This window comes from Polyergus mexicanus, unplaced genomic scaffold (assembly GCF_030449975.1).
Source record: "Polyergus mexicanus isolate NDT 795.1 unplaced genomic scaffold, iyPolMexi1.0 SCAF_11, whole genome shotgun sequence".
Classification (NCBI taxonomy): domain Eukaryota; kingdom Metazoa; phylum Arthropoda; class Insecta; order Hymenoptera; family Formicidae; genus Polyergus; species Polyergus mexicanus.
The window spans coordinates 7,683,617-7,710,400 of record NW_027223331.1 but is presented as its reverse complement, the minus strand read 5'-3'; the positions used below and the strand labels follow the sequence as shown (position 1 = coordinate 7,710,400).

Sequence of the window (26,784 nt, the reverse complement as noted above, 5' to 3'; positions counted from 1 at the left end):
GGGATTGGCGTCGGTGTGTTGGTTCGCACTCGGCAACCATCCACCCATCTACCTACCTACCCTTTCCCTCGGCATTCCTCATCCCACCGCCTCTTGCGCGGGGTCTACCACCGGACCATGTCGACCGTATCGGGGAACGACCCATGATTCTCCGTGATGTGGCTACGGACAGGAGAAATAGCTGCTCCGGCAGCCAGTCGGGCAACAACCCCTATATATCCGCATAGACACGGATGGATAGACGCATATATACATATATACATACATATAACACGCGCGGGGGAGCGCGCGCGCGCGCGCGCAAATACATGTATACGTAGACATGGACGCGAGTACGCGAGTACGCCCTTCCCGACGAGAGAGAGATGACTAGGTACGTCGAGGCTCGAAGCCATCCCGTCACGGAGAATGCTTCGGGACTTCGCGCGACCTCCTCGGCGCCGCGTCGGGACCACGAGCTCGGCTGTACGGCGTTCTCTGGCGATGTTCGACTTTTGAGCAGTTGCGGAGGAGATGGGCACAGGTCAGTCTTCCAAGACTCTCTTGCCATCTCTCTCGCTTTTCACCCTTACACGCGGCTTATCGTTAACTAGTGCGATGATCGCTCGAAGGATGCAGGATGATACGCGATGTGTGACAGTGACTTTTTCATTTAAATCTCGGCTCTCTCTCTCTCTCTCTCTCTCTCTTTTCCCACACGAAGAGATTGTGATAAGCCCGCGCGATCGAAAGAGGCGATTGGAAACTGTGTACCGTATTCAATATGCAATTAATAATGTTCGAATACATTTTCAACATCTATTTATTTGCAAATAACTCGATATACGCAATATTTTACGATCAAAAGATAATTAACAGATTTCTAATAGGGATAAATCGTCATGATAAATTCTCAGGATTTGAGAAATTGTGTAGCGCGATCGATTACCAGTGATTGTTTAAATCTTTCGCACATCTATTTGTTTACGAGTGAATTGCGATTATTGTAATATTTAAATAAAAATATTCAAAAAGAGAAAATGTTAAATGTCTCGAACACTTACCGATTATCGTGTTGATGGACGATATATAAAGTCGTGCATTGTTTTCTGTTAATGAGAGAATATTTAGTATGCGATTTCACGAATAAAATGCATCTCTAAAGGTAATCATATTATCTTGTATGTTTAATTGTATTTTATATATTCTTTTCCAGATAATTAAAAAGCATGAAGAAATGAGATATCTGTTAAGGATTTTATGGTACTTTTCAGATTACATGTTGTTTGGAAATTAACTAAAAAATAATATTTTATCATCTACATAATTTTATCTCTCTCTAAAACTTCATGCATAATAATTTTTTTTTTTCGAAATAAAATATTATAATATTTTTTTAACTTATTAAAAATTTTCCAAGTTTCCGTTAAAAGGCATCGTCTTACAAAATTGTGATTAAAATATTTCTCGGAAACTCAAACACATCTCTGTCTATATATTTTCTTAAAATTTTATAAAATTTGGATTTATATAAATATTTTTTTTAGATGACAACTTTTACTTTCAATTCAGATCGCTTGCAAAATAAATACATCGATAGATAAATTCAAAATACTTAATATAATTAAATTACACGATGGGAGAAAGGAATATTGAAAAAGAAGATCGAAAAAAATCGAAAGAAGAATCAAAGACGATGGGACGATCAAAGATAATCGACGAAAGACGGTGAAGTCGAGTTTTTAACTATTTCGAACTTAATTTACGTGCATCATATAAGCAGCATAACAATATATGAGACAACATAGGTGATACAATAGAAGAAGAAGACGAAGACGCGCTGGCGTACACGACGGAGGCGGTAATCCGTTGGGGTTGAAGTAACCTGGGTTGATCGGGTTAGACTGGTTGGGTGTGAGACGCGAAGGCGGTTGATTCCCCAGGCTGGGGAAGGAAGGCTTTGGTTGGCTTAGGCATGGCCGTGTTTTTCTTGCCGCGGATCATTAGGACGATTAGGGTTCCTACGAAAAGGGGGAAACAGATTAGCACCGGTGATCTTCTTGCGGCCCGTTCACTTTTCTTAAACGGGATTTCGCGGAAGTTCTTTAACGTTGGTTTCCTTTAACCTGCTGATTATTTCATCGCGATATATGTAATGTAAATGTAGAAATCTAATAATTAATCTTTCCAATGTGATGATTATTTTGTTATAATTGATGTAATTCTTAAATAGTTTGAATCTTATGTTTATATTAGATACGATTTTCTAGACTACGCGCCTCATTGTTTCATGAAATACATATGTAAATAACACTTCGTCAATATTTTCATGATTCTGATTATTTTATAAAATACGCTTTTATTAAATATAATTATTTATTTCTTCTTTTCAAGAACTTTTTTTCGGAGAAATATATGTGATTGCAAGAAATTAATTGTATGGAATATTAATGATAATGACGATATTCTTTCTCTTGTTGTAGGAGACAGATTACTTGACATACTGTGTGATGTATGCGGTGACCGTAGTTCCGGAAAACACTACGGCATCTATAGTTGTGACGGTAATATTAATTAATAATATATTTGTGAAATAAAACATTCTCTCTTTCTCTCAATCAATTTTCTTATTTTAGCAAAAAAATTATCATTATATGTTAAAGTTAAATGAACCAAAAAGATGCTTGAAACTTGAAACTGTCAAAAAAAAAAAAAAAAAAAAAAAAAAAAAAAAAATCTCTAAATTTAATTTCTTTTTATAATAATAATTTTAACAAAAATTCTCAAAGAAATATAAATTTTATTTCTTCTGTACCTATTTATTTAAGCATAGTTTCTCAATTAAAGTGTGTTGTTGAATTGAATTTGAAATTGCTAAACAATAGCACATTTTTGAGATCAGCATTTAATAGCCGTGTTGTTATATGCGAGTTTTGTTACGTTTCCAGGTTGTTCGGGATTTTTTAAGCGAAGCATACATAGCAATCGAGAATACATCTGCAAGGCTCAGGGTGCCAAGAAAGGACGTTGCCCAATCGACAAAACCCATAGAAATCAATGCCGTGCTTGTCGTCTTGCTAAGTGTTTCGAAGCTAATATGAATAAGGACGGTAAGTACCTACAAATTAACATTTTATAATTTAACGTTGTATATACCTGTGTAATCTCTGTTCTATTTACGCGCACTAAGAATTTGATTAATAAATAAAATAAATTAATCGATCAAGAAATGCACAGAAGCAAGATTACTAATTCTTGTCTTTTTCTACTCTCAATAATGTCGCAAATTTCATCGTTAATATTACAAATTAAATTATTTATGACTTATTTCATAAACAGTATATTAGCTGAATTAATAAACTTGCATTTGCCAAAAGTAATATCTTTCAGTAAGACTTTATGTATTATTGAAAATTTCTGACGTTTTATATTTTAATATTTCGAATATTTTAATATTTTTAGTATTTATAGTTTTTTCTATAAACAAACATGTGTAAGATTTCTATAAACAAACACGTATAAGATTTTTTGTGAAAAGATTTGTGAGTAGTTTAGCTTTTAATAAATGGAGACTTAATTTATGAAACGTACAATGATAAATTTACATTCAGTCAAATTAATTAATGATTCAAGAATCATTCAATCGAATTCATCGTGTTTTCGCGAAAAGCCACACATAAACCATGAAGAAATCGACTGTAACTATTGATGTCACAACCAGACCCTCCTAAATAAACCTCTCCGTAAGGGGCTATCAAAGCATTAATCACGCTCGAACACTTCATGCGTTATCAGTGTCAATTCTAACACAACAAAATTCTGAATAGATAGGATCATTTTTTTAGCAAAAACTTTAGATGATGATATGTCATTTTAGTTAATTAAATGTGCGTCATTTCAATCAGTTGAATATTATTTCGTCTCTATTACACACAGTACTATGGGAAATTCTTCCTAACGCTGTAGATGTCACAAATGGATACGCATCGTCACGCAACGTATCAATTTTCTGTGACATCTCATTTAGTTAACATCATATTTCTTAGAGCATTTGACCACAAGTATTATTGACGTTTAATATTAATTTATATTTAGGTACACATATACACATTCAAGTACAAAATAAAATTGAAACTTATAAATCTTTATATAAATTAATCTAAAAAATTATATTTAAAAGTATAACGTAATACAAAATAATTTACAAATTTATTTTGTTAGATATTTTCATATACCTCAAATTTATACAAGTATTTATTTACTCTATAGATTCTTTAATGTATGTTCTTATTCGTGGATACATTAAGAACCATGGAAAAATAAAACATATAAGTAATATAGATATTATTTTACGTCAGTTTTTTTTAGAACAACAAATAATAACTCTGTTACTTTTGAAAAAAAGATAAAGAATAGTTTTCAGATTGAAATATAAATAATAAATCTGGGAAACATAAATAATATGATGATCTCTAAGAGAAATCTAAATCTTTGCGATTTCTTTTCGATTTTTTTAATTGAAAGAATTTACAATTAAATAAATAAGATAAAAGAAGACAACAAGTTACGAGTTATACTATTTCTAATTTATTCTTTTGATAGTTATCTGGGGACGTATATATTATTTGTAGCCAAACGAACACACAAGAAATCTGCGATTTATGTTAGTATACCTTAGTAGACTCCTCCGCGTTTAATTACTACTTCTCGGTTTAACTAGAGATATTTAGAAATAAGCGAGTTTGATCTCCGCATGAGAGTTACACGGGATGGGCTAGGTGTACACGGGTCGATGTTCCTTGCCATCGACGGCGATATAACAGCGGCGGAGGCTCGTTTTCTGGGACGCTTAGCGGGGGGTTGGATTTTGTGCAGAGGTGGAGAGAGGTAGCGGCAAGATGGAAAGAGAAAAGGCGGATGGGAAGGGACTGTCAGCAGGGAGGGACAGTAGGGAGAGAGGGGATGATACGAGACCGCTCGGCAGGGATGAGGGTGCTCAGGGTGTCGGGGGTGTTTAATGCAGGACGGGTGCTCCGGTTCCCAGCGGTTGTCGGGGCTCCAGACGCGAGTAAGAGAGGAGATTCAATTAGTGGCAGAGCTTCCTAACGTTAAGGAGGCTCCACACAGGGGCTTGAAACATCGGTGCTTTCTCCTCCCCCCCTCCCTCCCCGCTTCCACCCCCATCTTTACGAAGACACTTGTACACGTTAACGTTCTCCCACGTCGTTCTCCGCCTCTGTCTCGAAATTACTCGTACTTTGTTGGCGGTGTTAATTAGACGTCGTGATTAATTGCCGATGTATAGTCGACGTCAGAATGGCGTCGTGGCATTTTTCCTTTCGTACATCCGTAAATAACTTTTATGGATTTTCTTTTTCTCTCTCTCTCCTCTCTATACATATATAAACCGAAGATAATAAACAAGTTAAATATTAAACGTATTCGCGATACAAAAGAAAATATTCTAGTGAGACATAATTTTTACTCTTACACATTATATTCTTACACATATACATATAGAGTTATAAACCCAAAATTACTAGACAAAGAGTATCTGAATTATTTTGATATTGTTCTCTCTTATAACATATTCAATTTTATGTTAAAGATCGCAATTTATTAGAACAATAGACATATATATATATACATATAATATATAAAGAGATAAGTAATATATATATAAAGATATGTATATTATTAAAATGTAATCATATGCTTTATTTAAATAATTAACGGCAAACTCTCGACCACGCGGCTGATCAATTTAAGACTATTCTACTGACTTCTTCCACTGACGTTTGCCATGACATGGCTCATATATCACTGATTTTCAGGATAGTATCACGCACGTAATGAATAATTTAATTATAGAACAATATATATTGTTATTACCGCAATTTGGCTTAAGATTTGAGAGAATAAAATAAAGTAAAGCTTATTTTATTCTCACTATTTTCATCAAAGATATATATAATATATACATTTTTTTTTTTTTTTTTTTTTATAAAAACTTCTAAAATCTATAAAAAATCAAGAAATCGAATCCAGAATTTTCACCGTATATTTTATATCCTTAGAATCCTTAGAATGTGAATAGTTTGTGTAATTTATAATTCGCGTAATTCAATGCGAATCTGAAATAAAGATTAGACAGCTAGCCTTTTTTAAGCGATAAATAACGATGCCGAGAGAACTGGATTCATTTCGACCAGAGATAAATTTCTTAACAGAAGAAGTTACGTATAAAGTGTAATGTATATAACGTGACATTAAATAATATCATGAACATAATACATTTACGATGTATAACATAAATGCCTGAAATATGTTTCACGAGCATGCTTCATATATGCTTGGTTAATATATATCCGCGACAAAGATAATAAGAAAATATAGCTCTACAAACTTGAATTTGACTGATGGGGAAAACGTTGTGAAGAACCCATAAAATGTAGATGACCACTCGGGGGGAGTGGGTAGGCGCGTTATATATTATGTACGTGGTACTCGGCGCGCATCGCGAAGCGCGGTGACGCCGCAGGCGCGCAATCATCCGCTCGCTGACAACCCCGAAACCTCTAACGCGCTCACACCCCCGACATAATCGACGCGCTTTCCATGAAAATTCGTTCCCGCCCGCGCGATATTATCCGTCTGTGTTGGCGTACCGCGTCGCGCCGCGCGCCGGCGAAATGCCGCCTTCCACTTCCCATTCCCGTGTGTACAGACGTATATATGTATTACGCGAAATATGGCGTTAAATGACGTTGGAAGATTACCGAGCGGCTTACCATGGCGGATTTGTAATTCTTAGCGATCGTTAGGACTTCCGGGAAGGGAATAAACACCGTCGCTCTGACGTACTGCATTTTTAATGTTGACGCTTTGTGCTCTAACTCTGCGGATTATGCTCGCGGTCCTTTCAGAATTATCAAAGACTTGATATTCTGAAAAATTATTACGAATATCAGTTCACAGAAAAGACTTTTAAATTACAAGAATAAATTATCAGAATATAAAGAAATTTAAATGTGATAATATTAATTACGCGCATATACTAGAGAAGCATTTTAATTTAAATACAATAAAAATCAGCCTCTTAAGACTTACATATCTAAAAAATGTTTGTCAGAGAAGAATTAAAAATCTTTTAGGATTGCAAAAACAATAGAAAAAAAAAAAAATAGAAAGCACTAATATTCTTTATTTTTACAATCTATTAAATCTAAGAACTATGTTTTAACAAGTTTAATATTTTTAATATTGCATCAAAAATATGTCTCTTTTGCAAAATTTTTAGACTATATATTAAAATTGGATTATTATAAAAATCCCGTTATATCAAAGCTTACTGGAAAAGTTCTTCGAATTTTTTTATTTTTTTTTTATTTTTATTGAAATATCTTGCTGGAAAGTTAAACTAAAAGCGAAACCAGAAAAGATGACGACTCGCCAATGAAATTCTACGCTCCACGACTTTTCCCGGAACCCGTACGGTCAACATTATTTCCAATGTACACACATTCAGATCCACCAACACTCTTGGATCTGCAAACTTTGCCTCGTTTCATGCCCAATCGATCGCGGCCCGTTACTTCCAACTTTAAATCTCTTTGTTTCCGTTCATAATTCGGAAGCACCCTTTCTAAAAGTATCAAGTACTTTGAACCGGAATTAAATCGAGGCGCTCGTACTGAGATATTTGCCCCTTTTGGCAGTTATAAATTGGAATTATTCGAGCATTCTTTATTTTTCAAGTACAAAGTTCAATGTCTAATCGTATAATTGCAATAATATTAAAAATCCAATCATGGTGATTCCAAGTAAACATTCTATTTAATAATAAGTACAGTTTTAATTTCTCTTTCAGACACAGACTTATTTTTGCATCCGTTTCTATAAAAAATATTCAATCATTTTTGATGAAAATCAAAAGTCGTAAATATCATTTCCTGAAAAGCTGCAACATTTTTTTCTCAGACTCTATTTACATCCAAGTGCCCAATCGCGTAGAATACAATATCGTGGCATGTGTTTTATACAAAAATCTCTAAACGTATCGCGAGTCGCACGCGAAAGCGTCTTACGTTGGCGAATAGCACTTAAGCACGATTCGAGAAAGATAGAAAGGAGAAACGATAAAGCAAAGTACGCCGAAGAGAGAAAAAAAGCATACAAAGACAGGATCGGGCTCCAAGAGGAGACGCAAAATATCTACCTTGATCTCTAAATATTCAAAGTTTTTCAACTATTTTAAAATAAATTTTGCAAATTTAAAAAATTTGAAATAGAAAAGAATTTTCCGATTCCTTTTATAATTCGTATAGAAAATTTGTATCTAAATGTTACAAAAGCAGCGAGATATAATAAAGGTGTAGAAAAAAGAAACAATGCTTCTTGTTCTACTAACAATAAGTAAAAGGATCTTATTGTTAATATATTATTCACGTTTTACAATATATTATTCAATATAATATATATTTCAGAATGTTGTAATACTTTTGCACAGAAATATATTAATAAAGATGTAGATAATTTTAGGAGAAAAATTTCATTTTTACACAGAGATTTATTCCTTACTAATTACATTTTCATGTATTATATATATATCTGGATATATAAAGTAAAGTATATTTTATTATAAATCATTCAACAAATCTCCGGAAAGGAAAAAGGATCTTAATATATTATTCGAATCTTTCAATATGCTTCAAAATATTATAATACTTTTACAGAAATACACAGGGTTGGGAAAGTTACTTTATAAAAGTAACTCGTTACCGTTACCGTTATTTTTTCTAAAAAGTAACTCGTTACCGTTACTCGTTACTAATTTTAAAAAGTAACTCGTTACCGTTACAGTTACTAAAAAGTAACGAGTCGTTACAATTTCCGTTATTTTTTTACAATACAAACTAATAAATTATTTTGCATAAGAAAAACTTTTAAAAAATTGTAAGCAAGATTTCATTCAAGGTTTATTACAAAATAAATGATTAAATTTTATCGAAATTATTTATTAATTTTTAATAAAATTTGTTGCTCCATAGTATCATCATTTAAATGCCCTCTTTGTGGTGTTAATACAGAGCCACCGATGCTAAACATTCTTTCTACAGATGCACTGCTTGGTAGAGTTGTATTATATTTAATAAAAAGTTTTTTAAGTTTTGGATAGTCGTTTAACATTTCTATATTACAATTATTTGATTTTAAAAACCGTTGCAATTCTTCTTGTTCAGATTCATTTTGCACCGTTTTTTGCTCAAAAATGAAAAAATCATCGCGATCGTCAGATTTTCCAGCTTTTGTAGAATTTTCAGTCGATCGGATTCCCAATAAATCGTCCAAGTAATTTTCAGCACGTTTTCTTTTTTCTCCGGTTAACCAGTTTAACTTAAATTTTGGATGTAAACATGCTGCTATTATTATTTCTTCTGTTTCAAATATTGTACGAAATCTAAAATCAAATATAGTAAATTAAGCGACATTGTTTGTTTTATTGAAATTAATACTTTTGAATCAATAGTTTAAAATAAAATAATATTTTTCAATTAAATCCTTATTTAAAATTAAATAACATATGTATTAATCAAATTAATAAGTTACCTTTTATTTAAACCTTGCTGAATAGCTTCAACTAATGAATGGCAATCTATATGGTCAGATTTATTGAGATTTTCTAATTTTCGTTGCAAGGTACTTAGAACTGGTAGTAAATGAGATTACAACATAATAAGAATGCTAATTGGTCGATTTGCTTACGGCTTTACGGTTAAGATAAAAATTTTATCACGCACAATAGCAAGAATAATATCTTAAATAAATCAAAAAATTTGAAAAAAGTAACGATAAAAGTAACTGTTAAATTCGTTACTCGTTACCGAAAAATCTAACGAAGTTACTTTTTCCGTTACAAATAAAATTTGTAACGCCATTACCGTTACAGTTACTGAAAAAAAGTAACTGTAACGGTAACGGCGTTACAAGTAACGCGTTACTTCCCAACCCTGGAAATACATTAACAAAGATGTAGATAATTTAAGCGAAGTATTTCATTTTCACATAGATATTCATTCCTTACTAATTACATTACCGGATATTATTTATATTTGTTTTATTTATATTTTAAGTACAGCATATTTCATTGCGAATCGTTTAACCGACCCCCGAAAAGTTGTTTCCGGAAAATTGTTACGTGCTCCCGCAATGTTTCTGACCGGCTCTGGACGGAGGCTGTGAGTAGCGACAACACGTAGGGGGAGTCGCGTGAGAGTGGACGGCTGGTAACGCAACGAAGCGAGGCGTGCCGTACACGCGACGGGCAGCATCAATCCATCCACATAAACGGTAAAGCGAGCCTAGGGGTACAGTAGACATCATAAATGCCATTAGACGGGCATTTCTCAAGAGAAAAAAAAAAAAAAAAGAAAAAAAACCACGCATCCAGATATAAATTTATAAATTAAAACTGTCTCTGTTGAAAAAAAAAATTTAAATAAACCAGTAAACGATAGTCAATATTTGACAATTTGGTGTAAGCAAATACCGCGAAGGATTGTAAGAAGATTAAGTAATGAAGGCGCAGCCAAAATTTTCGTTCCTTTATATACTTTGAATCATATTTTTTAAATTATAAGAATTCTTTTAAGTTTCGTTTCGAGAGGAAAGGGGTCATAATAATTATAAATTGCATTTAAGTAATCGCTTCTTCATAAATTACACAATTGTATCTTTGGTTTAATATCAGTAATCGCGCGATATGTGATTCATCAGAGACGATTGCTGCTTATCGCAATTCATGATTTACGAAATAATAATGCTTATAGCGAATTCAAGAGTGCAAAATCAATAATATTTATATATCTCATATAAATTAAACATTTTGAATTAAAAATACATCAAAATTAATTAGAATAATAATAAGGAATTTTTGCCTCGTGCATAAAATTTTCAAACATTTTGAACATAATTTAAATTTATTTTATTTGGAAATATTTAACGCGCGTGATGTATTTTATTGAAATTTGCTATGCTGATAACGAAATGACATTTATGATGTCCAGTGTATGCGGGGAGGGAATAAGATAAAAAGAAAGAGAGAGAGAGAGAAATGGAGAAGAGCACCCGCGTCCTCCCTCGCGTGATATGAGCGCGATGTGTGCGGACGAAACGGGTCGTTGCGCTAAGCTGGGCTTTGATCGTCACCTGTCATCATACCAACACGCCCGGAGAAACTGCAGCGACCCGGTGTCCCCGTACCCCGATCGTTTCCGGCTTCGCATAAATGCGAGAATTACATTCGCGGGTTATCACGGGCTGCGGCTCTCTCGCCTCGTGTCATTCACAACCGAACAGTTCTCGATCCGCGCATGAATACGTTTAATCACATTTCTCCCTCAGATATAATTTTGCGAATAAGTTGCCGCTAAAATATCAGACTGTCCTGTAGTATTTAATTATTTTAATAAAATAATTAAAAAGAGTATGCATTTTTTTTATGAAAATGTCTCATATGTCCTTATTTATTTTTTATCTCAGAACCGTAAAGAGGCTGCGACAAGTATGACACCTTTGCGATAAATATTACGAACATCATTAAATGGTAATCCTTGTGTAATAAGAACTATAATAAGTGAATTTTGTAATATTGTATACGTACACAGAAACATATTTTTTATTTATTGTTTACTAAATTATTTTATATATATATATATATTTTTTATTTCGTCTAATTTAAATATAAGAGAAAATAAGTATCCGTATCTATAATCATGTTACAAAGCTGTCAGAACCATTGTTGATGAGTACACGCGATCAATGTTTTCGGTGCGTAAATTTTACTTTGAATTCTCGATAAAGTTTCGATGATATTCATATCATTTTTTTCTACAATATTCAATATAAAAATTTATCTAATTTTTATATATTTGTCACGTGAAATGTATTGTATTAAAAAAATAGTTTGTGATAGACATCGTTAATTTTATTGACGATTTTTTTTTCCTTATTATTTATATATACTTTTGTTACAATATATTTTTATATTCTTTTTCTCTCTCTCTCTCTCTCTCTCTCTCTCTCTTTTATGACACGTGAATATATATTCGAGGAAATCGAGGATATAGTTAATTTAATGCCACGTAAACCGATGAATGTCGAGATACGATCCTTATGCATATGTATTTTATTTCGACGGACTGATCTCGTTTCACGGAATTTTGATTTGCGTGATTGGTCGAGGGAAGGTGTTAACTGAACAGTAAGTGATATTACATACTGATACGCTTTGTAACGTATGCAGATACACGTGTAACAGGGCGCATAGGATTTTCCGAACGATAGAAACGATGCAAGTGAAAACAGATCCGTATAGTCCGTGTATATATATATATAGGATGACTCTCTTTATCTGTAAATCTTTTGATAAGTTTGATAAATTTTTTAAAAATAAAGTTTCTGTAAAAAGTAATTTCAAAAATAACTATATTGTTGTTACTTCCCAAAATACATTTGAATTCTATACAAAAATTGTTGTTGTCTCGCAAAAATTATTCTTATTTATTGAAAATTGAAATTTAACGGAACCATTATTTTAGACATAATTTTATAATTTCCTTATATATAGAGAGAGAATTAAAAAGTAATATCTCGGTATACTTTGATATCGACATCGCGTTAATAATGCTTAAATAAATATAAAAATTGATACTTTAAAAAATTTTATATTTAATTAAAATAGCATTGCTAGAATGCGGCCGCTTTAAATCACCCCTTTAAAAGGCGTATCCCTCAAATAAACATGAAAAATCTCCCTGAAGTGTTAACACGTGTATCGGACGCGATTCACGGTCTCCTCGACGACGATGACGTTGACGATCGTCGACGGTGGCGATGGCGATGGTGGTGTTGGTAGTGCGTCGTCCATGTATCAACCCCCATTCACTTGGGGATTAGCCTTCGAGATCGCTGACTGCTGAAATGTTCACAGATCGGTTTACCGTTTAGCAGGATACAGAGTGCGAGCCTCGTGATCCGCGGCCCGTGTGAGCACCGCGTGTGCCCTACACACACACACACACATATCATACACCTGCACAGTCTGTAGTACAATGTTAAAACGGAAGCCTCTCCATACGTATGCGTGTGCGTATGTTTAAGCGTTACAGAGAGAGAGAGAGAGAGAGAGAGAGAGAGAGAGAGAGAGAGAGAAGGAATCCACACCTACGCCACTCTACTGTGGGAACTCGCATTGTGGATCGCACGTGCCGGCCAAGAGTATTACGGTGGCCCTGTGTTTATAAGTGCACAAAAAGATGATGTATATGTGTACGTGCACGAGTGAGAAGGGAAAGAGAGAAGCAGAAAGAATAAAGTGAGTGGAATCACGAACGATGAAAAGGGAACAGGGCGCGGTCCATTCCAGCGCATGTGCGATTCTAATCCCTGTCTCCGTGTCCATTCGCCGTCCGGACACGTGCATATTCGCGAATATCGCTCGTCTAATCCACTGACGCGCGAAAAATTTGAGGATTTGCTTGCGATAATAAAGCCTAAATCATTTTCTTAAGAACTTGAAAAAATTTTGCGATATGTAAATTTTATTTTAACAAATATATGTCGACAAATGAATAACTTTCTTCTTTTCTGTGTGCCGATATCGTAAAAAAAAAAAAAAAAAAAAAAAAAATATATATATATACAGGGTGACCCATTTTAACTTAGGCAGCCAAATAACTCGAAAAATAAGCACACTACGAAAAAATGTTTAGAATCAAAATTTTGTCATTTCGAGGGGGACGTACAATGACGTTAAAATGAGCCCCCCACCCCTTCCCCTGGGCGGTGAGGGGGGGCAAGTTTGAAATCTTAAATGGGAACCCCTATTTTTTATTGCATATTCGGAATCTTTGGCTAAAAACACATACAATTTGTCTGAAACATTTTTCTCGATTCATGATAGATGGCGCTGTAATCGACGAAATTCAATTTCTTCGATTTCTCTTACTGAGAACCCATGCTTACGATTCTGCAATAAATTAACAATAAAAATACCACGTTTTCATTGTTAATACTCGAAATTAGTCTTAAAACAAACTTCTCATTATTTTTTATTACTCATTAATTACTTCTCAAGAAACTGCTTTTAGCGAATCGCTCCGCATAAGTACGGGCAGTAAGTCTGTAATTTCTACCACATTCGCCAAAGGTTATAAGAATATCGACTACTTCTGTAGGCGTATAATTTGCCATTTTACCAGAATTTTATCAGAGTACAAATGTTAAAAAAATACATAAACACTTGTGACTTTGGCACTAAATGGACAAAATTTTGGAGGGATACTTAGAGGAACTCCATCAGATGGAAAGTCCAAAATGTCTCGGTACTTTGCACCATTCAAGTTGCCTAAAGGGCAGGTTACGCTAAAAGCAGTTTCTTGAGAAGTAATTAATGAGTAATAAAAAATAATGAGAAGTTTGTTTTAAGACTAATTTCGAGTATTAACAATGAAAACGTGGTATTTTTATTGTTAATTTATTGCAGAATCGTAAGCATGGGTTCTCAGTAAGAGAAATCGAAGAAATTGAATTTCGTCGATTACAGCGCCATCTATCATGAATCGAGAAAAATGTTTCAGACAAATTGTATGTGTTTTTAGCCAAAGATTCCGAATATGCAATAAAAAATAGGGGTTCCCATTTAAGATTTCAAACTTGCCCCCCCTCACCGCCCAGGGGAAGGGGTGGGGGGGCTCATTTTAACGTCATTGTACGTCCCCCTCGAAATGACAAAATTTTGATTCTAAACATTTTTTCGTAGTGTGCTTATTTTTCGAGTTATTTGGCTGCCTAAGTTAAAATGGGTCACCCTGTATATATATATAAATGATTACATATTACAAAATAAAAAGAATCTAATTTTTTTTTAACTTATGTGAAAAAATTTGCGGAAATAAATATGATCTCAGTATATCCAGATTATGGCCAATGAACTAAAAATATAAAATTAGGGGGGGGGGGAGGGGCTAAGAGATCAATTTGTCCTGTTCGTTTCTTTATGCCGAGTGCTTTCCCTTGACGCACATTCGTTTTCGCTTCGCCGAGCTGTAAGCCGCTCAGCTATAAAGCTCTGTATTTGAGCAACGATGCGTACAGAGCGACAAAATGTTCCTTCTTGATCGCAAGACGCTGCGTAAAGCGAGGCGCTTTTGTACGAAAAAGGCGAGCTTAATGGCCACGGCTGCGAAAAACGGATCGTCTTTCGCTTTTGATTCGCGGATATTCGATGAAAAGGCGATAAAATTAACGTTAAGATCAAATATTATGCAAATATATTTTGCAAATATATCTCGCGAATGTGTAAGAAATTATTATTTTCCAATTTTTCTAAATTGAATTATCCACAGAGATCCCATTATCTTTCGTAATTTGTTAAAAATTCTAGTATCGAGAATTTATTTTAATCTTTCAAATTAAATATCTATCAAAGATTATTTTTTGTGTGATATATAAAAGCTTGAAAATATAATATCTTATGTAAACTTTTAAAGTTACGTAAAAATTCTACAATTTTCAACATTATATTTATTGTTAATTAAATCTTGGTTTTCTAACTTTTTTAATGAAAGAGCTTTTCTGTATTATATATAATACCATTAATATTATAATCGTTATATGATAAAAAATATATAAGGATAAAAATATATAAGTAGTATTGGTTTTGAAGAGTAATATCGCTGCTGTGCGTATAATATAAAGATCACTGTTTGTAAAGTAAACAAGTCTTTATCGGGTAGGTTTTTTTTTCTGCCAAGGGAGCTCACTGCTGAGAGAACAATTACTCCTGGAAAATAATAATATTTGTACCTGTTACGATGTGCACGGCCAATTTGCTCGATAAAGCAAACAACCCCGAAGCGGATTTTGCATCGCTTCTTTTTACTGCGTGTACGCACACCGTCCGCGTATATATGAAATGCCTCGATTTTAAATACAATTCCTCGTATCTATCTCAGCTTACTTATTGATGATGCTTCGTGATATTACAGTGAGATTTATCATGCTTTTAACAAAAGCATGATAAATATTTCTAACGAATGTGAAATATGTATAAAAATATCCTCTTATCGTTCATGGAACGAAATTAAATTCTAATATGTGAGATAATACTAGCTTTAATAAAAATGACCAAAAAATTATTTAATACAATAATATAAAAAATTAGCATTTATTTACAGAAAGAGAAAAGGGATTTAAATCAATTTGTCAATAAATATAAATTCAAAATTGAGAATATAATCTACTATGACCTTTTTCAAATACAGCAAATGAGACGTATTAAAGTATAAGTTTACTTTAATACATCTCACGCTTCCTGTGGAAATTGAATTTTGCCGTTGAAATGGTGACGTCCCGATGCGAGAAGAAATTCTTCGTTGCGCCACAGTAGCGAAGTATTTCTCTCGACGGGGCGATGCGTGATAAAGGGGAGAGATATTGCGACGCCAGTGCGAACGTGGGAATCCGCGGCTGCTATCCGCTCAGCCTCATTAATGATGATGTGCTTGCCACCCAGTTGCAGCTCACGCTTCGCCATCTCGCTCTATCTGTCTTCCTTCCCTTCGACGTCCTTCGTCTTTTTCTCGCTTTCTGCCTCTCTCTCTCTCTCTCTCTCTCTCTCTCTCTCTCTCTCTCTCTCTGAGTTTGTAGCCATGCTCGAAAGATCGAGCTCTGTGGAAGCTGACGCCCGGCCAGCCACCACATCCGATCTACACCACCCTCTTTCATCCCCGCGATTCATCCCCTCTTGCCACTCGACCTCTTGTTCATTCACTCCTCTTTCCCCCCTCCCTCCCCCCCCCCCCTGACGGGTCACGGGATATACACGGCTCCCGTACATCTCGAACGACCTACAACGCGCGTTATACCCCGAATTCAATTCCGCGCAACCTGCGCCCACTTTTTCGCTCCCACCGTTAAGTCCATCGTCGATATTATTGATAGGCAGTCCTAGATACGGACTTTCGATCGGCTGGGGGCCGTAAGACCGAGGACACGTCTGTTTGCGCGCACAAAAATATTTTTCATCGAGTTTCGAAAAGGATTGAGAGAGCATTTATCCTCATATTGTCAATTAAAAAAAAAAAAAAAAAATAATAATAATTATATAATTTTATGTTTTTTATATGCAGAACTGTAATGAACTCTGTTAAGGAAGAATAATATAAAATATACACCTACACATACCTAATACGCACAACAAAAAATATATATAATTTTCAGATATACAATATATAAAAATATAATTAAGAAATTCTTTTTTAAGTATAGGAAAAAAGAAATTTAAGAAAACAATCTTTAATTATATGACTGTAGAGCTTTATGATGCAATCTCGAAACAATATATCAGACGTCAAAAGTAATATAATTACGTTATAACTGGTGTTTTAGCAGTACAACATGAACGCGGACCGAGGAAACCGAAACCCCATGCGATTATCTCGGAGAAACAACATCAGCAACAGTCGTCGATCGTCACGCAGTTATCCCCTCATTCCGCAACCCCGGTGCACAATGATCGATTAAGACCAGCACTTCCTCCCCCGTATGTTCTGTCACCGCACAGGTGTGTAATAATTGCTAAATTATATTATAAATTTAATCGTTAATTTAATTAAATTTTATACATACTATAGTTCGCTTTAATTTCATCAAATTAAAACATTAGTCTCGTTAGCATAAAGATCAAGATATACGTGACAATGAACAATAAGATAAATGATTAGATCATAGATATAATTAAAATATAAAAGAGATAAATAATTTTTAATTTTTACACTTATCGTTAATTGTATATATGGTATGTTTGATTATCTAGGCTTGTGTTAAAGATAAAACTAACATTTTTCATTCTTTGAAAAACAATGTATAATATATGTATTTTAATATAAGATGTTTTATGTTCATTACATATACTGCATTAATGATTCCATGGTTAAATAATTCAATGTCGAATTTTTGTTTAATGTGAAAATGTCGAAGTTTCGATAATATCAGTGCAATTAACTAATAGAAAAAAAGAAAAGAAATCATATTTTATATAAATCTTATTTGAACGAAATTTTAATTTAAAGATTGACACTTGAGACTCTTCGTGAAGTAGTTAAGGGTTATTACTGTAGAAGGTTAAGGTGCGACCAAAGATTCACGCCTTACCCTCGACCGATGGCGCTGGTACAGAAACCGTCGGAGGAATCACCATCCCCCGTGCCGCTGGTTCTACCGCACCCTCGAACGACCACGACCCTCTATCAGGCGGCTACGACCGTCTCCCTAGCGCCGCAGCCTCCCCTTTTGCAGATATTAATGTCCGCCGAGGAATGTCAGGTAAGTAATTCAACTTAATTTGTGTGCTCGCCCTTGCGTTTCTGCAAACTTAATAAAGATGAGCGGTTCGCCGAGTTCTTATGTCGCGATTTAAACGACGGCAAAATGATACACGCAGAGATATAATTGACATCAACCTTTTGCACAAAAAAGATAATAAAATTAAATAAGAGTGAATGATGATATGTGTATATTGGAGCTCTAGTAAATATAATCGTTTTAATTTATAATTATTACAAAGTTTAATAGTATTGCATTATTTCCAAAAAGAGCATACTATTACTTTAAATAATCACACAAATAAACATAAAATTATTAATCGTTTATCACACTTATCTATTATTTCATTATTTATTATTGTTATTATTTGAGATTTTTATATAAGAGAATTATTTATTTATTGTTTAAATTAATACTTTGTTTTTTTTTTTTTTTTTTTTTGCTTTCATTAAGGAATTGGTTTGGAATGCGCGATTGCAACCCACGGCGGAATATCCAATAGAGCAGATGGAGACGGAAACGAGTCAGAGTCCGACGGGCACGGTACAGAGCTTCAGTCCGACTTGGGAGATATTGCAGGTAGCTTTAAATACAATATTTTCAAGCGCATCTTATTTTATGTCTCTCTGCTTCTCTCAATCAACGCCATCCATCGTTCATTATGTTTCACGGACGTATTAATAACGTAGGAAACAACGGCCCGGCTGTTATTCATGGCTGTCAGATGGGTACGATGCCTGCCACCTTTCCAAACGATATCGAAAGACGATCAGCTGTTGCTGTTAGAACGATCCTGGACGCAATTGTTTCTTTTACACTTGGCGCAATGGTCCGTTTCCTGGGATATCACCGCGCTTCTCGAGGATGAACAAGTGCGCGCCAGACTTCCTACAGACGACAACCTGACGAATCAAGAACTCGTTCTGATTCAGGTTTATCAATTTTATTTCTCATTTAAAGTAAATCATAACGATCGCTGTCATAATCGTTTTCGACAGATCATCTTTTTGGTATTGACAAATGCATTCTTTGACATTTCGTTTCGTTGCTTTCAGTTTTTAATTTATCCGGCTTATGTTAATATCCATCCGCTAATAAAAGACAATGTCGATTTATTAAAGTATTGTTACAAAATGATATTGCGGAATATGAATGCACGAACGCAGTGATTTTATTTGTTTAAAGAGGTGATTTTTTTAATCCTGTTTTCTTATTTTTGCATAATTATTGGGTTTTTTTTCGGAATCTCTGTTAGATAGGAAAGTTTGCATTAATAACGTATTTTCTTACATTCCAGGCTATAATATGTCGATTTAGGCAATTGTCTCCCGATTTCGGCGAGTGTGGCTGCATGAAGGCGGTGGCTTTATTTACGCCAGGTAAAGAAAGTTATTAGATGCAAATCAATCATCATACTAATTATTAACGACACAAGGAATATTTTTAAACATAATAAATTTAATAATCGTTATAAAATCATTAAAAACAAGAAATATATATTTATCTTATTGTTAGAAGAAATTAAGAAAAGTAAAAAAACAAATCTAAAGAAAATTTCAAAATGCTATTACTTTATTTTCAGCTCTTTTTGCATTTTTTCTTGTTTATTCGAAAGCTGGAAAATGTTTCAAGTTATATAATACATTTTTTTTTTTTTTTTTAATAAGATGACCGAGAAATGTAACAATTGTTAACATTATATTAGTGTTTTAAGATTAATAAGATTTGTCAATATTTATTTAATTATGTATGTATTATTTATTACGATATATCTTGCGATATCTCGAAATTATTAAACAATGACGAATATTGCATCGTTTTCGGATAACTGATGCATTTACCCTTATTATCATATAATTGCCTTGATCGATTCTCCGCATCAATGTAGATGAATATCGCTATACATTCCTCTTTTTATGAATCGCAGAGACAGTGGGCCTACACGCGGTTCAACCGATTGAGATACTGCAGGATCAAGCACAACGTATCTTAGTGGATTACACGAGGTCACGGTATCCGCAACAACCAGGGAGAATTGGCAGGTTAATGATCCTAGTCGGATATCTGAGATGCGTCTCTTCAAAGACCGTCGAACGTTTGTTCTTTCACGAAACCATCGGGGAAATACCAATCTCGCGTTTGCTAGTCGATATGTATCAAATGGAGAAATACATCAATTGAAGCGCATCTGCACATCGTAACACATGTTATATAAATGTGTCAGGACCAGCGAGCTCTCGCAGCTTTTCAAAAATCTTCCGATTCTTTTATATAGTAGCAGCTGCAGAATGGAATAAAAATGTCTTCCGTTCCATTCACTCTCGCGATTTCGTAGCATATAACGCTGATATCTAAAATGGAAAATATTTACCTAATTGTTTTTTGTTGTTAAACAGTTAATTATTCTTATGTCGATTATTTTTTATACAAAGATTGCCATAAGATGTCGATTTGTTAACTGCTGCTCGAATTTTCTTTTTAACCGTTTAATTTTAATTTTTTTATGTTTGATAATTAAATCATAATAATTTTGTAATTTAATTATTTTACTTTATTTTTATACACATTCAGAAACATGATGCTCAAGTGTGTTAAAAGAAATCAGAAAGTTGCTTTATATGTTTCTGCCGATGCTAGGTATTCTACTTACAAAAAGATTCATGTTATTATCTACTATTTGTACTATCGCACTTTTAAGTAAATCAAAAGTTATATCATTGTTTATATATGTATATCGAACAATTATGACAATTTTGTCAAAATTCCTTTTTCATATGTGCCAAATAAAATACAGCGACAAACTAAGCATTAACTTAGCACATCGAGCATTAACTTGCGAATTAACAATTCGAATTCGAATATTCTAGAGAAGCTCTAGAAAGAAGTAATGAAGTTATTTGTATTTTTTGTCGCATATTGCGCATACTTTATTTATTTAACGTACATCGCAAAAGTTATAGAAAATAAACTGGACATCTATTTTCTATCAGTTTAATGCACAAGGATATATATCTATTAAAAACTTTATCTCTATCCTATCACTTTTTTCATAAATACTATTTAAGAATCACATTTTTATGTGCCTATACGTTTTCGCGTAATAATAATACTCTATTATTATAAATATCTTATTTGCGATAGTAATTATTTTCTAACAATATATTCTCAATCAGCGTCTCAATTAGGTGACGGGGTACAATTAATTGTAGAATCGTTTCAAAAATTGTACACGAGATTTACAAAGAGAGAAATAATCGAGAGATAATCTATATCACATATCTCTATGATTCCCGTTGTGTATATCAAATCAACTCGATTTGTTAAATATAACTATATAGAATAAACGCATCGTATATGTTATGTGTGTGTATATATATATACAATGCAAATGTAAGTTATAATATAATACAATAAAAATAATGTGAGCGATAAAAATATCGCACAATACAATTCGTAAAGTATTGTAAAAAGGCAGTATGGTATAATAATGGTGCTCTAATTTTTTTTTTTTTATATCATTGTACTTCTAGAAAAATAATATAATTTTATAAAATCAGTTCGATTGCAATATGATCTTTTATCGCGAATGATGTTGAAGGAAACGGACAAAGAAAAATGAGTCGAAAAATTTAAGATGTGAAGTTGTATTCCATAATATAATTGTTATATATTTTCAAATCTTTTGTTAATAAAAATATCAAATTTGTTATACGCGCTTACGTAATATTGTAGCATACAGGATGAACTTTATTCTGTATTAATAAATGTCTCTCATACAAATATATATCTCTGTAACATTTTATTCTAATATATATTAAACTTCTCATTGATATCTTAAAAAAAAAAAAAAAAAAAAGCCAAATAATTTTAAATATCTATTTTCATTGCTACAACATTATGATGATTAAATTTTATTTTTGTAAAAATATTATTATTTACATTTTACATTTATTATAGAAATTACTCTCATTGTCAGTCTTCATTTTACCATGGAAGTTGATTTAACCAGGAAAAATGAGAAGCAATAATTCTTCTCTTCCCTGAGAATGGCATGAGTTTTCGATTTCTTCGAAATATTTGTAGTCCGATGTTAAATTCCGAATATAGAAAAAAAGGTAGTCTTTCATTAACATATGTATTTCTGAATATAAAACTGTTTCTCATTTCGTGAAATTGATTAGCTTTGTATACACACATAATTCATAATAATGATAAAATAAATTTAATACAAGTATTATTTTTAAGCTTCTATACGTTTTTTTAAAAACTATATATATATGTATAATTGGCTTTACATTTTGAAAACGAAGTAGGACACATGTTTAGACACAGAACTTTTTCTTTTCAAAATAAGCAAAGGAATATTCCCTTCAAGTTTATGTACTTACTTAGGAAACACCCTTTAAGGAAACATACTTTGGTCACTAGAGGGCTACAATGACAAAGTGTTACTCGTAGTAAAAATCCAATCACATACAGTATATATATGGCCTGGAAGACAGCAAAATTTTAAGATCATGCTTCACAGGATCAGTTCTGTAGTATGTGATCTCATTCTCCCTCCCTAACATGGGAGTAAACGTAACCACGATGAGGAGAGGTAGCTCTCTTCCTTGAGCGTGAGAACGACACGAGTTCTCGACTTGTTTCGAGATCTCTGTCATCGATGATCGTTCGCTCTTTGCACTCAGTGCAAAGGGGATGGGAAGTGGAGCTTTCTGAGTGGTTATACCCTAATAAATTCTAAAGATAAAAATATTTGCAAATAGAAGTGATTATTAAAATCTGTGTAGAATTTGTACGTTTGTATATATTTTCAATTCGCTCCGAATCACTTGTCGGCCGCACTGTGTGAGATACTTAATAAATTTATTCACTAACGATCGATCATATTTTTTACGTTTTGCAATTTTTCTTGAAGTTTTCTTCTGTACCTTGAAAACTAAACCATAGCCTAAAGTTTAAGAAGTATTTATATATATATATATATATATATATATATATATATATATATATATATATATATATATATATATATTATGTATATAATATATACAGGGTTGGGAAATAACGCCGTTACAATGACTTTTTTTCGGTAACTGTAACGGTAATGGCGTTACAAATTTTATTTGTAACGGAAAAAGTAACTTCGTTAGATTTTTCGGTAACGAATAACGAATTTAACAGTTACTTTTATCGTTACTTTTTTCAAATTTTTTGATTTATTTAAGATATTAATTATTCTTGCTATTGTGCGTGATAAAATTTTTATCTTAACCGTAAAGCCGTAAGCAAATCGACCAATTAGCATTCTTAAAATGTTGTAAAAATGCTTGAATGTGATTGATCAACTTATGGCTCTTGCAGACCAGTGCGATGACGCGACGCGCGATATCCAATGAGAGCTTTATCTTTTCGGAAAAGCAGAGCTCTCATTTACTACCAGTTCTAAGTACCTTGCAACGAAAATTAGAAAATCTCAATAAATCTGACCTTATAGATTGCCATTCATTAGTTGAAGCTATTCAGCAAGGTTTAAATAAAAGGTAACTTATTAATTTCATTAATACATATGTTATTTAATTTTAAATAAGGATTTAATTGAAAAATATTATTTTATTTTAAACTATTGATTCAAAAGTATTAATTTCAATAAAACAAACAATGTCGCTTAATTTACTATATTTGATTTTAGATTTCGTACAATATTTGAAACAGAAGAAATAATAATAGCAGCATGTTTACATCCAAAATTTAAGTTAAACTGGTTAACCGAAGAAAAAAGAAAACGTGCTGAAAATTACTTGGAGGATTTATTAGGAATCCGATCAACTGAAAATTCTTCAAAAGCTGGAAAATCTGACGATCGCGATGATTTTTTCATTTTTGAGCAAAAAACGGTGCAAAATGAATCTGAACAAGAAGAATTGCAACGGTTTTTAAAATCAAATAATTGTAATATAGAAATGTTAAACGACTATCCAAAACTTAAAAAACTTTTTATTAAATATAATACAGCTCTACCAAGCAGTGCGTCTGTAGAAAGAATGTTTAAATCGGTGGCTCTGTATTAACACCACAAAGAGGGCATTTAAATGATGATACTATGGAGCAACAAATTTTATTAAAATTTAATAAAGAATTTCGATAAAATTTAATCATTTATTTTGTAATAAATCTTGAATGAAATCTTGCTTACAATTTTTTAAAAGTTTTTCTTATGCAAAATAATTTATTAGTTTGTATTGTAAAAAAGTAACGGAAATTGTAACGACTCGTTACTTTTTAGTAACTGTAATGGTAACGAGTTACTTTTTAAAATTAGTAACGAGTAACGGTAACGAGTTACTTTTATAAAGTAACTTTCCCAACCCTGAATATATATACAACCATTAATAGCCGAAGAAAAACACTTTTCGGCACATTTAAAGTATCGTCCCAATTCGCTCCTGAAATATTTTATTATTTAGTACTATAAAATATATATTCGAAATATATTAAATTATGTAAGTATTTTAAATTATAGATAAATTATTTATTAAATGATTAATTTATCACGGATCTTATCGTTATATAAATTATTTGATTTTACGATTCAATCCTTTTATAGCACATTCTTAATCCAAATTATATCCAAATTATATCTCAAAAAGTCAAATGACATCGCGAGAAAAAAATATATTTGACTCTATGTGTTGTTGTTAAAGAAATAATTATTATCCGTAAAGATCGCAACGAAATGATAATTTATAATTTATTTTCTACCGTCGCGATATATATATATGTAGTTACATATTATTTATAAATGTTAATTAATTATTAATTATATTATAATAGCAAATAATTTCCCGATCGCGATCGCGTTTAAAGAAGAAATTCGACGGAACGTCTCGCACGATTACTTTCCTATTCCGAGTATCGTCACGCGAATGATAACAGACTCGAGATACGTAAATGATAGCGTGCCAATGTTTACTTCTCTAATTTAACGCTAAAGAATTTAAATGTTGAATTTAAGTGTTGTCAAGCATTTCTTCCATTATCCTGATTTTTAAACAAAAAATTTTCTAACGTCGCACGACTGCATCTCATTAACTATTGAACCAAATAATTTAAAACTTGCATCACATTGTTGAATATTAAGTTGCGAATAATCCCCTAAAATGGCAGCAGAAATGGAACAAACGTTCAGAAATGCGGAGCGAATCTCGAAACTTAATTGTTCGACGGCATTATGTAATATTATCGTAAAAATATTAATATTCTATTTTAATTTAAATTATTGTTATTAGTTTTATCGGTAAAAAATTATGTCTCATACTAATACTACGACAAGAAATTTTTTCGCGTTTACAAAATAAATAAATAAATATAGTAAACATATTATGCAATTTATTTAAAAAAATCACTTTCAACTTCATTGATTAATAGAATCTCTATCTATATTTTTCGTACATCGAGTATTATGATCAAACGACAACATGACATACATTTTACATCAATCTGTAACACACGAGTCAAAAGTTGATCATATCGCAGTTCGCAGGGCCGAAAATGAAAAGACATCGCCGGCGATATTTTAAGCCGATAAAACTCGTGCATTTATCGAATCGCATGTTTTGTATTTTTCGTAAAAGGAGCATCCACTTTAGCAAGAGTTTACCTTTCAAACTTTTGCAGAAACATTCTAGCATCAAGGTGATGAATATAAATCTATTATTGCATTCTGTTTCCTATGCAATGAATTCGTTCATCGACACGAGATATATAATTTCTTACAACTTCAGATGTGATTTATAAATTTTCAAAGTACAGAGAGAAAATTCAAGAAGAATTGCAGAACGTGATATGGCCGATCGTCGGTGAAGAAACATTTACGTATGGTAAATGAATCAGAACAAACAGAGCAAATTAAAACATATATGTAAAAATTAATAACGACTTTAATAAATTGAACACTTCTATCTGCAAATATTTTTTTATCTTTAGAAATTTATTGGGTATAACCACTCAGAAAGCTCCACTTCCCATCCCCTTTGCACTGAGTGCAAAGAGTGAACGATCATCGATGACAGAGATCTCGAAACAAGTCGAGAACTCGTGTCGTTCTCACGCTCAAGGAAGAGAGCTACCTCTCCTCATCGTGGTTACGTTTTACTCCCATGTTAGGGAGGGAGAATGAGATCACATACTACAGAACTGATCCTGTGAAGCATGATCTTAAAATTTTGCTGTCTACCAGGCCATATATATACTATGAGCAGTTGAATTTTAAATACGAGTTAACACTTTATCGTTGTGTCCCTCTAGCGACCAAAGTAGGTATTAAGGCGGAAAAATCTAATAATAGAACTTTCGATTGGATGACTCGTGTACGCTGCACACTGATACGCATTAAAGACTATTATATACAAATTT

At 32.8% G+C, this 26,784-nt stretch overlaps 1 protein-coding gene and 2 non-coding genes across 3 annotated transcripts; 2 read left to right on the top strand and 1 right to left on the bottom strand.

The window, feature by feature from the left end:
- The first annotated feature begins 421 nt into the window (after positions 1-421).
- LOC138937612 (protein dissatisfaction) lies at positions 422-20,695 on the top strand. Its single transcript, XM_070304026.1, has 9 exons — positions 422-523; positions 2,463-2,543; positions 2,928-3,089; positions 17,431-17,605; positions 18,162-18,366; positions 18,820-18,945; positions 19,056-19,298; positions 19,664-19,745; positions 20,294-20,695. Exons 1-9 carry the CDS (start codon positions 514-516, stop codon positions 20,545-20,547), a joined length of 1,338 nt encoding a protein of 445 aa, XP_070160127.1. The 5' UTR covers positions 422-513; the 3' UTR covers positions 20,548-20,695.
- Positions 20,696-22,877: 2,182 nt separating this feature from the next.
- Positions 22,878-23,093, top strand: LOC138937978 (small nucleolar RNA U3). The gene has a single exon (XR_011447626.1). It is a non-coding gene; the product is annotated as a small nucleolar RNA U3 (small nucleolar RNA).
- A 3,278-nt stretch (positions 23,094-26,371) lies between these two features.
- On the bottom strand, positions 26,372-26,588 carry LOC138937976 (small nucleolar RNA U3). The gene has a single exon (XR_011447624.1). It is a non-coding gene; the product is annotated as a small nucleolar RNA U3 (small nucleolar RNA).
- Positions 26,589-26,784: the final 196 nt, after the last annotated feature.